Below are 19,154 nucleotides of genomic sequence, written 5' to 3'. Positions count from 1 at the left end.
ACTGGATAAAATTGTAGCAAACTCTCAGCTGCAAGAAGTATTAGGTATGTACACAGATTTCCAGCCTCTGAATGTAAACAGGAATGTTTCCGTTCACTGACTGCAAACCAAGATTTTGAAAATGGTGAATATTCAGATTACATCCTGCTATATTGGACTGTTAGGGTATGTTCACACGGCGGGGGTCCGTGACGGCTGAAATTACGGGGATGTTTCAGCCTGAAAACATCCCCGTAATTTCAGCCGTAACGGCATGTGCAGGCGCTTGAACGCCGCGTCAATTACGGCCGTAATTAGCGCTGCTATTCATTGGAGTCAATGAATAGCGGCTCCAATTACGGCCAAAGAAGTGACAGGTCACTTCTTTGACGCGGGCGTCTATTTACGCGCCGTCATTTGACAGCGGCGCGTAAATATACGCCTCGTGTGAACAGACAAACGTCTGCCCATTGCTTTCAATGGGCAGATGTTTGTCAGCGCTATTGAGGCGCTATTTTCGGGCGTAATTCGGGGCAAAAATGCCCGATTTACGTCCGTAAATAGGCCGTGTGAACATACCCTTATATAGAACGCACATGTAAGGATAGAGAACCTTCAGTGAGAAGGCCCAGGTTAAAATTTAACATAGTGCTGGATTATCAGAATTTCTAGATAATTGAATGCCGGATTAAAGGAATGTAAATGTTAATTTTTTTGTATTGTAGAATTTCTCACCTGTAGCTCTTTCACCCATGAGCAGTGCCAGTAGGAAAGTCCTGCCCACTTGACAAAGAATTCACGTTCCGGAATGCCTTCCACGGGCTTTGGAGGTGGCATGAGGGGATCGATCTCACCTGGAAGTCCTGATACATTTGTAGGGGGTTCTCTCCATACCCAATGAAGAATCCTTTGAACTTTGCCTTTTAAAGGCGGACACTAAGAATAAGAAAGGATTATATTAAGGGTGTAATATAGAAATATTGTATATTAAGGGTGTCATAGCAAAGAGGGACCCCATAGAAAAATAAAAAATGGGGCCCACCCCTCCTAATGGGGATTCTCCACAACATACCCCATGCTCTTTCGAACTGTGGTCATACCTAATTGTGCAGCCACCACAAGGGGGAGCACTGAATCACATAACCGTATGCAGTGAGCTCCCTCTAGTGGTGACTGCAGGGAGCCAGAGTTTTATTATTCAGCTCTATGTCATTGCAGGGGATTTGGAGCTCTGTATCAGAAAAATGGAGATCCGACTGTTCTAAAAATATTTTAAAGAAATTAATCAGTAAAGAATGCTGAACCTAAATACGATAGAACGGTAAAAGGTGGAGATTTACTTTGTTTGTAGCTTGTGTTCATTACTCAGAGATGGAATTGAACTGTGAAAACACCTTTATGAATAATTCAAGGCAGGAGCAATGAGTTATAATACAGATATTGATCCACTTCTACAGAAAGGACTATAACTCCTTGAGGAGACTCTAGAATATGATGGAACAACAGAGGAGCTAACAACATAAGATGTGCATAAAGCGGGACGTGGCGGGCAAATCAGGTGGCATGGTGAATCATCGGAATCAATGCGCCATTTCTAGGTGTGAGGATTTCCATCTACAAAAGGTGAATGTGGGGTTGTGAAGAACGCTTAGTAACACTTACAGTGCAGCGTGGGCATAACCATTCCCCATTTGGTATTTCAGGCAAAGGTGGGTTAAGACAGTGCAAATGGTATGAGGAGGGGCAAGTGTCACAACACAGGAGCTCCCCTCCATCTTTACAGACACGACAAAATTCCATATGGTCGTCTTCTTCATCCTCTTCCTCTCCACCATCCTCCTCATCCTCTTCTTCTTCCTTTGGCTCCCACTGGATGCCTTCTTTCTCCTAGTGATGGAGCGAGTCAGTGTTAGGTTATCATTTTCTACATTATGTTAGTAGGTACAGACTATTGATGGGTGCAAGCCTAGAAATGTTCCCCTATTTAAAAGTTGCCCCCCATTTCAGTTTTTATTTGACTGCTGAACCCCTTTAATTTTGTTCCAAACTATAATTTTGCATACATTGTATTAGACATGGGAATCTTCGAAAAGTTTCTTATAGTTTCAGTATATTAAAGTTATTCATTGTATAAAGAAAAGTTATACAATTTCTATCAAATCTTCAGTTTTCAAGATCTCTGCTTGCTGTCACTCAATGAGAGCCCTTCAGTGGATAGAAATCAGTCATGTGACGATCAGACAGGTGCACGGCGATTTATCAGGGTGTGTATTCTAACGATCCGTGCACCTGTGTGTCCATCACTTGCCCAGGACAGATTTTTTTTTCCCATTGTAAGTAAATAATGAAGGTTTCTACTGAATGGCAGCAAGCAGAGATCTTGAAAAGCATGAGAAATAGCGTCAAATTGCTGGAACATTTTAGAACTTTTCACTATACAATGAATACACTTTATTTTCTGAAAAACTTTAAAAGAAATCAGACAGATTGTTTTATTTTTTAGTTCTGTTTTTGGAAAAGCTGGGTAATATGACAGCCATTTCAGCTTCTACAGGGTTTCTATAAACCCCTGAATGGTAAATCTGCCTAATTATGCATTGATATAAGAGCAAGGGACGTGTTCCAGATGTGCCGCTCAGGAGCCCAGAAAAGCTGGATGACAACCTCTGAGAGCGCAGTAATGGCGACCATGTTATTTACTACCCAGATAATCAAAAACACCTAAGGCCTTATTTACACGAACGTATTTCACATGTGCGTGCGGCCAGCTCACTGACCAATGCAATTCAATAAGGCTTTCACACATCCGTTTTTTTCCGGTAGCGGGTGCCCGCTGCGTAAAACTCACCGTACTTCCTATTCTGCTCCGCTTTTGCGGATCAGACTCGCCCATTGAAGTCCAACGGTGCGTGAAAAACACAGACAGCACACAAATGGCATCTGTGTGTTGTCCGTTTTCACGCATAGGTTGCAAAAGAAATAACGAGAAAAAAAATGGAAAACCGGAAAGTCTTTGCAGCGAAGAATTTATACGGACGAGAAAAACGGATGACACACGGAAACAACACTGACGCAACACGGAAAGTCATATGTTGGGAAAGCGGACCATTTTTTTTTTTTTGCTTACGTAAATCGGACGCTCGTGTGAATAAGGCCTAAATAGAACAACTTTTCATACCGGACATCGCGGTGACTGGTGACTATTCGATGTTAGGGCGTGTACTCTTTTAACGATTGGATATTGGATTCTCATGCGCCGTCAGTCTGATAACCTGTTCCAGCAACTAAAAATATACACGACCTCTCTATATACTGAAATCTCCAGGGATCTCCCAAAAAGACGTCTCCAGCATCAATATTCATCTTATTTCAGCGCTCAGCAGGAGACAACAGATGAGTGAAGATGAATCCGATTCCTCCAGCAAATCTGATCTTAAATATCATTTTCTTTCATCTTCTTTTTTCAATAAAGTATCAAAACAGAATTCTAAAAATCTCTTAAGATATTGATGGAGTCTGTTTTATATGGACTGAGACATGAGATCCCAGAGAAGACGGCTGTGAATTCATTCAAGAAATGAACGTAAATCAGAGACACTCGATAGCTGCTGTCCAAATGATGAACTGTCATATAACAACCATGTTATTTTGGAAGATAAAGGAGATAAGCGGCCAACACTAATATATGCCGCTTATCTCTGAAGCATTAAAATGTGTCGGATTCCTGTTTTTCCATCAGGGCAATGTCTTCCGAGGCCCATGGGCATCAGATTGATGGCGGTTGATCAAAAACAGTCTAATGTCTATGCCCAGTTTAAGCAAATGGTTGGTCTCAAAGCAGTCACAATTAATAGGATATTAGTCTCACATTTCAGATCTATGCTGATAAAAAAAAGACGTAAAATGTAATTAATTCATCACTTGTGGGACCAACATGCAGCCAGACTAGAGGATTTTTCTGAACTATTGGACTGGGAGTGCAAGCTAAGAGGTGCCCATAAAAGATTAAAATGGTGGGCTCCACCTAGTGCGGGCACCTGACCAACACTAATCACTGGTCATTTGGCACATACCCATGGCGGACTCAATTTCCAGTTTCTACTTGGAATTACGCTAGGGCTACACTGCATTTTTGGTCATGCTACATGAAGATTGCGATGTCGGAATTCGCCATCACAAGTAGTTCTTGTAAACGCGGTCGCGTTACAACACGTGACTTATTGCGACCATCGTGACAGTCACAGAAAATCCAAACCTGCTTGATTTTTGGTTTGCAAGTCCCATGCGACTTCGCCTGCATAGGCTTTAAAGTATGTAGTGTTCGACTACAACTCACTTGCGACATGTCGGCGATCTCGCCGACAAACCGCACTCGACGACTTGATGTCACGTGACTAAAGTCGTCATGTAGTCCTAGCCTTAGCAAGATACCTACCAGAAGATTCGTAAGGGTATTAGGTGCACATTAGTATCCTACTTCTAGATCTGAGCAATTGACGTTACAGTCCCAAAGCCTGAGGCTGCACTACTGAGACATATTGATAACATTTCCTGTTCTTATATCTGTGAATACAGACTTGTCTGGATTCAAATCACCAAATACATCAATGTCCCCATGTATACACATCTCTGCTACTATTCAAGCCAGGGAGGATGTAGATATTGATGTAGATGGTGATTTGGAGCCGTACAAGGTTGTCATGACTGAAGTCACATGTTGTCATGTCTCAGCAGTGCAGCCTCAGGAATTGGGCCTGTAACTTCAAGAGATTCTTTTAGGTATTTGCCAGACAAAGAAATGAAAAGTGACCATTCAATACTGTGTCAATGAAGGGATCTCTTACGCAGTGTGGACAGCTCCACTTGCCCTCGGGGGCTTTCTCCAGCTCTGGATCCAGGCAGACAAGGTGATAGGCACGAGGACACGTGTCACAAAGTATGATCTCTCCTCCCTGCTGACAAACTTCGCAGTAGTCCTGGTGGTCGGTTTCATATCCGTCTCCTTCTCCAACTTCAACTAGACAGAAATAAGATTATAAACGATGGACTATATAATGTACAATGTTTCTTTATCAGTTGAATGGACACTGCGTTCCGGCACAGCCCAGAGCGAATCAGGGACAGGATTTTTGGCTAGGCCAAACATAATGCCGGGGGGGGGGGGGTCCTTAAAATAGTTTTCCCCCATCTCAAAGTGATGGCATAGCGCTAAGATATGACATCACTTTATGATAGCCGCAGGTCTGACCTCAGGGAACCCCACGAATCCGAAGAATAAAAGGGGCCTGATTTAGCGCTACATCCTCTTAAATGTTTTCCCTGCATGCGGTGCTCATGGGGCCGTGAAGGAGTTTTTCCTGAACCTGAAGTGGCCGGCATCACAGCCGTGCTAGGTTATGCCTTCACTTTCTGATGGGTGGTGGTCTGACCACTGGGGCCCCCCATCCGTCATAACGGGATGGCATATTCTAGCAATATACAATCACTTTATCAGATGGGAAATCCCCGTTAACGGAACATACAACAAGAAGTTTTCTACTAAATACCCTTTAATACCCTATTAGAAAACTCTAAGTTAACAGAAGGGGTGGTCCCCGGTCAGGAGTCTCATCAACTAGCCAGAGCGAAGAGCAGATAGTAAGAGCGTCTGTTTCCCTGGAGGACCCAAGACTTCCACGCATTACACAGACAGCCTATTGATTTTAATGAGCATCATGTAATGCCTCCTCTTCCCTGTGGTGGCGCTGTAGGAGAATTAATACTTGCCGCCCAATTTCCCCACAGATTTATCACTGGGGATCTCAGCAGAACGTCCCATGTTCAGCTTATTTTTCAGGGACTCTTCTAACAAAAAGAGATCGTTAAACACAGGCAATTCCTTTAGGGTTGCAAAGATAGGACAGAGATATCTCATCATCCTTTTCCTATCTCCCACATAGATGGGCCCGGTAGCTATAGTTAACCCTATTATCACAGTTTTCCCAATACCCTAAAAGCACATCAGACCCTACCCCTCAAAAGAAGACGACTGAGAATACTTACTCCTCTTACTCTTTTTTTTCCCTCGTTTCCCTCTCTTTCCAAGTCCGCCGGAAATATCCGACCGGACAGAGGAGCTGTTGATACTGGCGCTGTCAAAGTCAGACTCCTCTCTGTCGTCCTCTTCACTCTGGACAACAAAACAAAAATTACACGACTTATACGGTCAGACTCATTACTGATCGCTCAATTTTGTCTGCCAATACGGAACTTTTCCTTTCAACGTCTGCGATCGATCGATCAGTCTTGTGCAGAAGACATGCCGCCATTGTATAGGTGAAACCAGCAGGTATAACAATGCGGAAGTTGCATTCGTAAGCAACTGGACTATAGTGTGGGATGGGGGCACCTGAGAGATGCTAATTATGCAAACTAAGCACCTGAACCTTCAAGTGGTCCAATTACATAAAGGCGCTGTTCATACTTTGCAGTTGCATCGTGGTTTTTACTACTATACCATGGTGAAAAGCAGCAATGTGTGAACACAGTCATATAGCGGTGTCCATTGTATATTCATAGACAGGTCCTCTTTAAGGTTCGAGCTGAATGGTGATATATCGCACGTTGTCTTGCCATGCGAACTCGCACAGAAAAACCACATGCAATATTGAATAGGGGAGGGGCTTTCTTTTTGAGGGTTTTAAAAAAATTACAATTTCATTGCGACATCGCAGCAAATAAATCTAACATTTCCTTTCTTTTGGATCCACTCTGGGTTTGGATTAAAATAACTGAGTCAAAAACTGAGCCAAAAACTGCACCAAAACGGCTTGTGTGGGATTCTGGCCTAAGGTCTTATTCACACAGTGCTGCTTTGGTGCAGTTTTAATGCAATTTTTAAAGCCGCAACCAGGAGTGGAACGTAAAGGGATGAGAAGTATAAAGGAAAGATTATGCTTCCCCTTTTTTTGGAATCCACTCCTGGGTGTGGCTTGAAAAACTGCATCAAAACTGCATTGTGTGAATAGGGCCTAATAGTTATAGAAACCATTGTAAACACATGTACTTTTGCCCCGGTGTGATAGTGAAACACTTTTCTGATGTCTCACTAACGCCCCTTTTATATATATATGTGTCTGTGTGTGTGTGTGTGTATATATATTTCCCCATTGAATTATGGGGTGTTCTATGAAATTAATTTCTGCAAAAATGGGGAACTCCTGCAAAAAAAAACCTTTAAAAAAGCGTAAGCCAAACCTCATTACGGATATAATTAATGGGTCTATTCACACAGTGCGATCAAATCACGGTTTATTGCCGTAATAACCACAAAACTCATAGGATCACAGATCAGAATACACACATGGTTTGTTTGCAATCTGCACCCATGGAGACACACAGGTCTGCATAGGAGCTGTATACACTACATAGTGAGATTTTTTTTATATGAAGACAATGTGTAAAGTCGCTTTATATTTTAATTTAGATTCTTTTAGCATCAATGGGTGACGGAACTGAAACAAACTAATATATTTCTCAGTTTTTCAATCATTTTAGATCATTTGCCGAGAAAAAAAGACGAATGAGGATTCTGAAAAGTTCCGTCAGTCACATCATTCACGGTTTCTACTTTCTCACCGAAGACCCTTTTCTCCTTTTGCTCGCCATTCCTCCAAATTTAAACTTTAGATTTCCAAGTTTTTTCCCTTTGACTTTCTTCTTTGAATCTTTGGATTTCGATTTTTTCCTAACTCCGGGCCCTGGATATCAAGAATAGAATAAAATCAATCAAATGAAAATGATATTACAATGTAATAATATAATTATACTAAACAGTTATACATAAAATCGATATAATTATAACATTATTACAGCACCATAGGGATCTATGGTAGAACTGCGGGGTGCTATATCTGCAGTTAAACACGGGTACAATGGATATGCCCAGGGATGGACGGGAATTGGGGTTCCCTAATTCTATTGATTAGTAGGGGTCTGACTAAATCGGTCACTTCTGCCATGGATTGGTGGTAAATTCCCATCTTGGACATTTATGGGATATCCAAAGTATATGCTATGAATGACTGATCGGTGCAGGTTTCACATCTGGGACCCTAACCTATCGGGAAAATGGGAGTCCGGCAATTCCTTTTCGCCGATTCTAATTAGGTTTCTGACATAGACATGAATAAAGGGAGGCATGTGCAAGCGCATCCATCTCGTCAATGATTTCAATGGGGAAAAGAAGGGGTGACGGTGCTGTGAATTGACGGATGTGGGTCACGATAGTTGAGTCGCAAAGGATATCCCAAAGGATATGCCATCAATTTTAAATATGGGAATACCCCTTTAATGGCTGGAATACCTCTTTAAATAGATAAATAGAATTTTCAACAACTAAACACTTAAGATTTACAATTATTTTTTCAATTTTAAAAGAAATCGTATAACTACCATGTGAACACTAAGGCCCCATGCACACGAACGTGCTTTTGCGGCCGCAATTCCCCCGAAAATTCACGGGAGAATTGTGGCCCCATTCATTTCTATGGGGCCATGCACACGATCGTGATTTTAACGGTCCGTGCATGGCCCAGGAGCCTGGCGCATTGAAAATAATGGATGTGGCCATGTGCATGTCCCGCGACTTGCGGTGTGATACTCCGCTGCCGGCTGACTCGAAAATCACGGCCGTGCACATGGCTACGGTCGTGCGCATGAGGCCTTAGAAAAGAAGATTTCATAAACTTAATAGCAAATTCACATCCATAAACAGCCAACGCCAATGTCTATGAAGACCAATAGAGATAGGCAATGCAGAAAATACATTTCGCCTCTTTATTGGTGCCCGTGTCTATCGACAGATGACATCTAGATCATACCTTTCCCTTCCTTAGTCTTGGCCTTTCTGATAGGTGGCGGTTGAGCAGGCGGCGGAGGAGCAACTATCAGCGCAGGAGCAACTGTCACCATTTCAACAGCAGCAGCAACAGCTGCAGCAGCTGCTGCTGCCGAGCTGCCCTTTAACGGGTTATTGGCACTGAACTCTCGCCATTTGGCACCCAGCACGGTCATCATCTTGGACATAGGAATCTTAGGGTTCTTCTTTGCTATTAAAGGTCTAAAAGAGCAGCAAACCATAATCACAACACAAATAAAACCAAACAGCATCAACACTTGACTATGATTTGCCAGCTAGGTGGCGATATTCTTGTGAAAAGATCGCAGGTCAGGTGGTGATTTAACAAATACTAATTACTACTAGAATTCCTATTAAAATACAATAGATGAAGGGTAGAAAAATAAATTTAAAAAAAATATAAAATATAATGTAGTGCTGGACATACTAATAAATCTGATCTACTGTGCCCACCAAAGAGTCTCCCAAAGTACTTATCATGGTAAATAGCTTGGCACATATGCCCTTCCCCCCTTTAAAGCCTTTCAGCCATTCAGCAGAGACAAAAAAAAAAGGTCACATGACACTTCCTACAGCCCTGCCCCCAAGGAATCAGGAAGAATTCTGTTTAAAGGAAAGGGGGCAAGGCTCACTATTTTTGTTCCCCAGATTAGCACTATAGGAAGCTATTTAGTAGTGTTGTCACCCCCATTCATTCAGCTTTAGTAGGACATCATGTAGATGCCCTGATCTAACCTGTGATCCAGGTGATCGCCACCCTTTTAGTCTCAAGCAGATATCATTACCATATACCTTATGCCATACGTTTACAAAAAAGGTGTAGTGCAAAATGGGGTGTGTAAGGGGCCTTAGCACATCATTCCTGGTTGTTCTACCTGTATACTTAGCAACATTTAAGCTCTACCCACATTCCACTTTAGAATGCCCACAAAACACATTAGAAATGCCCCTTTTTATGCAAATTAGAATTAACCCATCCGAGACGGTTGGCAAATACCTCACAAACTGACTGAAAGCCTTATAATTAGTCAGTGTATGATAATCTTCCTCAGAGAAGTCATAGTCCACGTTGTCCAGTCCCCATTCCTCCATCAGCTGCGCCGAGGTCTTTGGCTCCTATAGGAAAAACAATTTGAAAACCATTAGAAACATAATATAGCTGGAAAAATGGTAAAGCGCTCCGCACCACACTCACATTGATTTAAGGAGTTTATCAGTAGTGTCGTGGGAGGCCTCAATTTATGAGACATGTACACCAGTATTTTGTGGTAAAAAACGGCAAACTACTTTTATACATTTGACGAATTTTAGCCACGCCCCTTTTTCTAGACACTTTCAAAGCTGCCCAGGTAGGAGAAAAAATGTGACTAAAATGCAAAATAAACATCGACAAAATGTACAATAGAATTTTGACGCATTTTCGTTTGTGATTTTGTCCTAATGTGTTTAACCTACACCAAGTACAATAAGGTTCACTGTGATACAATCCGGGCCCTGCGTTAGTTTGTAAATAATCCCTTTCACATGGGTTCTTCGTGCTGTTTTTGTGACATTTCTACCCCCAGTGACATAAATACGGGGTAAAAAAAGGTCAGGGACGAGTCAAAACAATGATCTTAGGGTTCACATGCAGCTTCCTATATAGTTCCTCTGTTCTGGTACACCCCCTAATATTTGAATCCCCATTCAAGGGAGATTTTAAATCCCACCCTAATTTACATAGGGCCGCCCATTTTAGAGTATATTTGTATAAGTCCCACCCCTTGAGGTCAGTTTTACTGGACAATCCCGCGGAAAACGGGAAAGTTGTGAGGTATGGTCATAGGAACATTTCTTATAACTGCTCCTTTAATAGATAAAGCAAAACCCTGTGTGTTCTTTTAATAACTTATTATTTTATAATTTCCCACAACTTCACACAGATCAGAGAGACATGTCAGAAGATGTCATGCTGGGTGTCCAAGTGGCAAGACCCTAAAACAAAGGGGCTTCATTGCCCTGCTTAGCTCCCATTGACTTTCCTCGGCTTCACTCAGGAGAGGTGACGATGGGCCATAGACTAATGCAAGACGATAACCCATCTTCAACTGTCTTGAGGGTAGCCAAGGAGCACATTTATTTCAATGGTCACCAAGTATTACTTATTTTGCCCCACAGCAAAAACTAACCATTAGGCTCCCCCCCACAGATAGCAGCAGATGTCACAACTTATCATTGGGGGGACCCTTCTAAAGAAAATGGGAGATCCAAGTTGGACAACCCCTTTAAATATAATTTCCCATAAAATCACTTGGTAAATATAAGTTCTCGAGTCGCCTTCTATTCAGTAGTTTCTGAGTTATAAAGCTGTACGACAAACAAAAAATATTACCGCCATCACAGCTACTTAAAGGTGTCTTCCCAAGATTATCCCCTAAGGTGATAACATGCTGATCGGTGGGTGTCCGACCGCTGGGACCACCACCAATCACTAGAACGGTGCTCCCGTTCCTTCGAATGGAGCGTCAGGTCACGCATGCGCCCTGCTGCTCCATTCACGGTCTATGGGACTGCAGGAGATAGAGGAGTACAGTGCACGTCTATCTCTGGCAGTGCCATAGAGAATGAATGGAGCAGCAGGGGGCATTTATTTGGAGAAACGGGACCCCCTTTATTGTGATCGGTGGGGGTACCAGAGGTCGGAAACCCATCGATCAGCATCTTATCACCTATCCTGTGGTTAGGGGGTAACATTTCATCTTGGGACAACTCCTTTAATATTACATCTCTCCATCTTTTATCACTGTACAACCCAGAATTTTATATGTACATTTTTGTTTTTTTTAGGGGAAAGGGAGGGGATTTGTATTGAAAATATTATTTCGTAGGTAGGGGCGCAATGCTCGGGAACACGTTACCTTTACACATCCTTCTTCAATGTCTTCATCTTCTCCATCTTTCTTTTTTCGTTTTGATTTTTTCTCTTTCTTCTCCTTAATTTTTTTCTTTTTTTTCTTATTAGGGGCGTAATCACTGCCCTCACTTTCTGACTTCTCCATCCCATCTTCATTTTCTGATGGTTCCTCATCGCTTCCCTAAAAGAAATGTTACTAGTGAAGCCAACCAGACAAGAAAAGGCCCAGGATATACTCAGCCCTGACAATTTTTTATTGCGGTATTAAAATTGCAGTATAAAAAGTCTTCACCGCAATAATAATGGTAGTCATGGAAATAGATGTTGCCATAACTTCAAACCACCGCTTACCCCCACTGGGACACAGGGGGCACCAAACCTACTCCAGAGACTGTGCCGATGCCTATTGTTAGATATAGCACAGTATCCTCTATGGAGTGGGCAGACAGAGGCTAGTGACTTCATTTACCAGCATCTGCCTCAGAGGTCTGAAAATACCACCATACACTGCTAAATCTGGGTGATCTTGTTTGCAACTGGGTCCCTATTATGAGGTTCTCTGAGGAAAAAGGGTTCCCTGGGAAATTGTTCAGTTTGCCACCCACTAAAACCAGCACTGGCCTGCCCACCCACTTGACACTATAGCACCGGGAATAAGTGAAGTGCCATGTTCTACATACTAAATGCCATGCAATGTGGAAATCCAGTCTAGAGGATTGGAGTAATGCTTTAACTTTGGTTAGGGTGAATAAAATACAAAATGTTTATCTGAAGATTCTCTATACTACACCACACAGGAGAACTGACAGCTCCTCTATACTACACCACACAGGAGAGCTGACAGGTCCTCTATACTACACTACACAGGAGAGCTGACAGGTCCTCTATACTGCACCACACAGGAGAGCTGACAGCTCCTCTATACTACACCACATAGGAGAACTGACAGCTCCTCTATACTACACCACACAGGAGAACTGACAGCTCCTCTATACTACACTACACAGGAGAGCTGACAGGTCCTCTATACTGCACCACACAGGAGAGCTGACAGCTCCTCTATACTACACCACGCAGGAGAGCTGACAGCTCCTCTATACTACACCACACAGGAGAGCTGACAGCTCCTCTATACTACACCACGCAGGAGAGCTGACAGCTCCTCTATACTGCACCACACAGGAGAGCTGACAGCTCCTCTATACTACACCACACAGGAGAGCTGACAGCTCCTCTATACTACACCACACAGGAGAGCTGACAGCTCCTCTATACTACACCACACAGGAGAGCTGACAGCTCCTCTATACTACACCACAAAGGAGAGCTGACAGCTCCCCTATACTACACCACACAGGAGAGCTGACAGCTCCTCTATACTACACCACACAGGAGAACTGACAGCTCCTCTATACTACACCACACAGGAGAATTGACAGATCCTCTATACTGCACCACACAAGAGAACTGACAGAGCCTCTATACTGCACCACACAGGAGAACTGACAGAGCCTCTATACTACACCCCACAGGAGAATTGACAGATCCTATATAATACACCACACAGGAGAGCTGACAGAACCACTATACTACACCACACAGGAGAGCTGACATATCCTCTATACTACACCACACAGGAGAGGTGACAGATCCTCTATACTACACCACACAGGAGAACTGACAGCTCCTCTATACTACACCACACAGGAGAGCTGACAGATCCTCTATACTACACCACACAGGAGAGCTGACAGATTCTCTATACTAAACCACACAGGAGAACTGACAGCTCCTCTATACTACACCACACAGGAGAGCTGACAGCTCCTCTATACTACACCCCACAGGAGAATTGACAGATCCTCTATACTACACCCCACAGGAGAACTGACAGCTCCTCTATACTACACCACACAGGAGAGCTGACAGATCCTCTATATTACACCACACAGGAGAGCTGACGGCTCCTCTATACTACACCACACAGGAGAGCTGACAGATCCTCTACACTACACCACACAGGAGAACTGACAGCTCCTCTATACAACACCACACAGGAGAGCTGACAGCTCCTCTATACTACACCCCACAGGAGAATTGACAGATCCTCTATAATACACCACACAGGAGAGGTGACAGATCCTCTATACTACACCACACAGGGGAGCTGACAGATCCTCTATATTACACCACACAGGAGAGCTGACAGATCCTCTACACTACACCACACCACACCACACAGGAGAGCTGACAGATCCTCTATACCACACCACACAGGAGAGCTGACAGATCCTCTATACTACATCCCACAGGAGAGCTGACAGCTCCTCTATACTACACCACACAGGAGAGCTGACAGATCCTCTATACTACACCACACAGGAGAGCTGACAGATCCTCTATACTACACCACACAGGAGAGCTGACAGATCCTCTATACTACACCACACAGGAGAGCTGACAGCTCCTCTATACTACACCACACAGGAGAGCTGACAGCTCCTCTATACTACACCACACAGGAGAACTGACAGCTCCTCTATACTACACCACACAGGAGAGCTGACAGATCCTCTATACTGCACCACACAGGAGAGCTGACAGATCCTCTACACTACACAGGAGAGCTGACAGCTCCTCTATACTACACCACACAGGAGAGCTGACAGGTCATATTTAAGACTACAGAGGATATGACATTGTGAAATTAAAATACCCAAAAATTAAAAAGCAGGAGCGACCCTCAAAATGCAATAAAGCAAGTCCCGCTGATTACTAAACTACCATGTGTAGGACCTAAGAACTCCATACAAGGTCAGCGGTAGAAATGAGAGGCATTAAAGAATTCATTTAATCCAAAGAACACTCTGCTCCAGTAAAAATATATTCACCGAGCAGAGTATACAATGAAAATGTCAAACTGTGAAGCATAGTCATCTTATTTTTATTTCAGGAGCCGCTATTTCAGCTGGAAATGCAGACTATGCCTCCATAAATGTTTACAGCCCTTCTACTTGCAGTTCACAAAGTTTTGAAGTGTCCAAAATATCTCATTGCTATTAAAGGTCTTGTTCCTGCATTTATCATTTTATGTCAAAATTAGATTAATGCAGACATCGAGCCAGCAGGGAATGATGGGAGATTTGAGCTTTGAAGTCTATAGTATTGTTAATGCATTTATGGAATACAACACAGGCTGTATCTCAAAATCATGACTGCTCTATTAGTCAGTCATGATTAGTGTCTGAATTCCACAACCTTTCTAATTTGGGTGTCATGTTTCTGCTCTGTCTACCCCATGCTTTACACTGCAACTCTGTATGTTCAGAATGGCGGCTGTGTATAAGCGCATGCTCAGCAGGAGTCAATATAGTAACATAGTATGTGAGGCTGAAAAAAAACAAAAAAAAAACATAAGTGAATACTGTTTTGTTGATTCAGAAGGCAAAAACCCCTATGAGGCAAAACTAATTTTCCTCATCCTAGCGAAAAAATTTCTTCCCGAGAATAAATTCCAGGATCAATGACTCAGCTACACTAATATAGTAACCGTAATATTATTACACTCAAGAAAGGCATCCAGGCCCCTTTTTGAACAGTGAATTCACCATGACACCCTCTGGCATAGAGTTTCATAGTGTGACTGCTCTTACAGTAAAGAATCCCCTTCTATGTTTGTGTATAAATAGAACATGATAAAGATCTCTGCATTGGCCTTTGACATATTTATACATAATTATTAGGTCACCCCCTCAGACGTCTTTTTTTTTCTAAACAAAATAATCCTAATTTTGATCATCTTTCTGGGTACTGTAGTCCATTTATTTTATTTACTACCTTGGTTGGCCGCCTCTGAACCCAGAGTCTCTGCTATGTATTTCTTATGCCCAAACTGTACACAATATATGCGGCCTGGCTAGTGATTTATAAAGTGGCAGAACTATGTTCTCATCATGTGCATCTATGCTCCTTTTGATGCACCATCATGATCGTATTTGACTTGGCAGCAGCTGCCTGACACTGGTTGCTACAGTTAAGTTGTCCACTATAATTCCAAAATCCTTTTTCATGCCAGTGTTACCCAGTATTTTCCTATTTCGTATGTAATGGTGACATGTACTTTACCTTCCAAGTGCATAACCTTACATTTATCAGTGTTAAACCTCATTTGCCGTTTCTCTGCCCAAGTCTTCAACTTCTCCAGATCCAATTGTAATAGAATACTGTATTTGTGTTTATTACTTTACACAGTTTAGTAACATCTTCAAAAATGAAAATTTTACAGTGCAATCCCTCTACAGGTCATTACTAATTATATTAAAGCATATAGGGCTAACACTGACCCCTGTGGTACCCAACTAGTAACAGTGACCCAAGTCAGAGTGCATGGAGAGCGGAGTCCCGTAACAAGGAGAGAAGCGTGGTCCTAAAAAATTACATGTTACACTATCTTTGGGGGTTATTTACCAGCCATTTACTTTCTTCAGTGTTGGCTATTTTTTCCACTATACCACAGCTACTGTATGATCAGAGGCTCCAGCTTAGTTGCATAGTCGGATGGGAGTCTGCGGTAGTCTGAAATCCACCTCCCATCTCAACGAAGGCTTAGGCTGGACTTTGGGGCTTATATTTGACGTGGAAATTTAGGGCTCATGCACAAGGCTGTGTATGGCAGTGCACAGAGGATGTACAGATCGCTAGTACGGAGCCGCTTGACCAACGTGTGATACCACGCAATCTTTTTCAGGTGCTGTATGTATGGAGATATATTCCTCAGTACATATAGCATCTGATTTTTTTCTGTTGGATTTGTACAGAGCAGAAAAAAACCTATGTAGGCTTCCATATGAAACATGAGGCACAGGGAGCTACAGTAGGGGCCCCATGCACCTCTATGGAAGTCCTATTACATGACGCACGTAGCACAACAGTGTGCATGAGCCCTTAGAGAGTGCCACCAAAAGCATGCCCCAGTTGTATTCAATTGTAGGTCTATATAGTTGCATAAGTCTGCCATTAACCCATTGTAAAGAAAAAAAAAAAAACGATACAGAGCGGTTTCCGTTTTTTTTGCAGGATCCCCTGTATTCGTCTACGCTCTTCTTTTATAGCTGCTGCTGGTAGGTTTTACGGGTCTCTGAGTCTCGCTATAATTATTCATTAAGAAACATAATTCTACAGTCATAATATTGTGACGTGACTATAAGCCTATTATACGGTCATGTGACATGAAACAGATCTGACACCGAAACACGCATTTTTAGAAAATACTCAGAGTTTCAATTATTAATCCCTTTTTTTTTAGTTCCCCATTTTCCCCATTGAAATCGACATGAGGCACAGGAAATGCTGAAAAACAGGAGATAATGATCTTAATTCTGTCGCAAATTTTGCCCAAAAATTTGAAGAACACGGCACGAGACAAATTTTCATGTATCCTATCACACTATTGATAAATCTTCCACATTTTACGAGTGAGACATTTACAAATCGCAAATCCCAATCAAGAAAAAAAACGACCAACAAATGAGCCCAAGTCGTCCTCTTCACATCCCATTCACATGAATTACCATTATTGTTCGCAAAATCCACGCCTAAATCCTACCAGAATCCTTAACGTCTGAACATGGCCTTAGAATCTTTTAATAATCTATCGAGATGGTCATAGCAGCTACTAGCTGCTAGCAGTCACCACTAGGGGGAGCTCACTGCATACAAATTCATACAGCGTCCAAATAATTCCATTTTAGCTTTATAAATCCACATGCCGTTAGCTCCCCCTAGTGGTGGCTGCATGAAGCCAGATTTTTATTATTTATCAAGCCAGAAAAACAGAGCTCTCTATACATATATATTATGAAATTAAGCAGCACAACATTTTGGAGCTAATGGTGGGCATTTGAATACAGGTGTAGTACAATTAAAGGAAATCTCAGCGGGGATGGAGGTCCGTTCTTCATTTTAGTGTTGGGGGCCTATGACTTCTGTGCACGCCCCTGGCCACAGCCGTGCCAATAGGGGTTGTCATACATTTTTACATGAACCCTGAATGGCATATAAATGTTCAAGTAGTTCTGCAATTATAATAATGAACCAGGGAGTCGTTTCTGGACACTCTCTGGGTCACTTTTTTTTTTTACCAGATTTTATCACAGATTTTTTTTTAACATAATTAAATATTTTTTAATCAAAAAATATTCGGTACATATAACAGATTACATTTTGCTCATAAATCCCTTCTCTCGCTTTGGCATCAACGTTTTATACGGCCACAAAGAAAACGAAACTACGGTTTAAAGAACAATCCAAAGAGTCCACACCCATCCCTCACAGCTTTATGTATTCAGAATAAATTTAAATGATTTTTGCTTTATTCGTTTTTTTCTTACAGTATTTTTTCCATTAATAATATTTAAATATTACCGAGAAAAAAAAAATATTCCACTCCGAACGTCCTTGTGATGCCAAAAATGGAGCTTTCCCCCCGAGATGATTGTAATAAACAGTTATAATTTAGCCATTGAATAATTGGTTTCTATGGTAACAGACTCTGTACAGGTTGAAATGATTTCACTCTTTGTACCCTCCCCCCCTCCCATGCCGCTCGTCTCCATTATACCAGTGAATAACAAGGGCTTTCAGTTACATGAATCTAAGATTAAAATGAAAAGAGGAAGTCATTAAGAAAATGGAATAGGAGGAGATTCCGGACAAAGCATTAATGCCATTTCGTTCAGTGGCGAGACGCCAGCTTTTTTTTTTTTTTTTTTTCTGTCGTTTAATTTTTTTATTATTTTTTTAGTAGTATTTTTTACATTTATATCATTATTTTTATGGAACAAAATAAATACCGACATTGCAATCCATGGAGATTTTTTTAAATATTTATTCTATTTAGTATTTTTTATTAGTATATTTTTATTGAAACAATTAGTATATCAAGAACAAAGATGTTCCTGATATACTATATTATTGCAACATTCCTCCCCACCTTACTTTCTGTACCCCATGCCACTGCATTGTTCTTGGTAAAAAAAAAAAAAAAATGTATGGAATGTAAATTTGTAATTATTTTTTAGTAGTATGATTTTATTTAAATAATAAAAATTAGAATGCAAAAACATGGATATCGCTAATAATTTTGATTAGCATTTGTTTAATTAAATAATAATTATTACATATGCAAAAATAAATACTGATGTTGCCGTCCATGGTTATTTTTTCATATTTTTTATTAAGTTTTATTATTAGTTTAGATTTGTATTTTTTTTTACATTTATCAATGCTGAATCAATTTTTGAAATGACAAGTTTTCTTTTTTTTTTATTAATTTTTTAAAATTGAATTTATATCCAGGCATTAGATTCAATCTTAGCATGGTTA

At 41.5% G+C, this 19,154-nt stretch overlaps 1 protein-coding gene across 6 annotated transcripts in view; it reads right to left on the bottom strand.

Moving 5' to 3' along the window:
• CHD5 (chromodomain helicase DNA binding protein 5) overlaps positions 1 to 19,154 on the bottom strand; it is a 131,149-nt gene that overhangs the window by 74,109 nt on the left and 37,886 nt on the right. For all 6 annotated transcript variants that reach the window (XM_075839463.1, XM_075839467.1, XM_075839468.1 and 3 more), the window contains exons 3-10: positions 11,776 to 11,952; positions 9,876 to 9,994; positions 8,841 to 9,079; positions 7,597 to 7,718; positions 6,022 to 6,148; positions 4,824 to 4,996; positions 1,642 to 1,866; positions 715 to 915 (exon numbers count right to left, since the gene is read on the bottom strand). In XM_075839463.1, the coding sequence (XP_075695578.1) occupies positions 715 to 915; positions 1,642 to 1,866; positions 4,824 to 4,996; positions 6,022 to 6,148; positions 7,597 to 7,718; positions 8,841 to 9,079; positions 9,876 to 9,994; positions 11,776 to 11,952 (1,383 nt within the window). The remainder of the gene's footprint in view (positions 1 to 714; positions 916 to 1,641; positions 1,867 to 4,823; positions 4,997 to 6,021; positions 6,149 to 7,596; positions 7,719 to 8,840; positions 9,080 to 9,875; positions 9,995 to 11,775; positions 11,953 to 19,154) is intronic.

The sequence above is a fragment of the Rhinoderma darwinii genome, chromosome 10 (assembly GCF_050947455.1).
Source record: "Rhinoderma darwinii isolate aRhiDar2 chromosome 10, aRhiDar2.hap1, whole genome shotgun sequence".
NCBI lineage: Eukaryota > Metazoa > Chordata > Amphibia > Anura > Rhinodermatidae > Rhinoderma > Rhinoderma darwinii.
The sequence above is the reverse complement of the archived record's forward strand: the minus strand, read 5'-3'. Positions and strand labels throughout refer to the sequence as shown.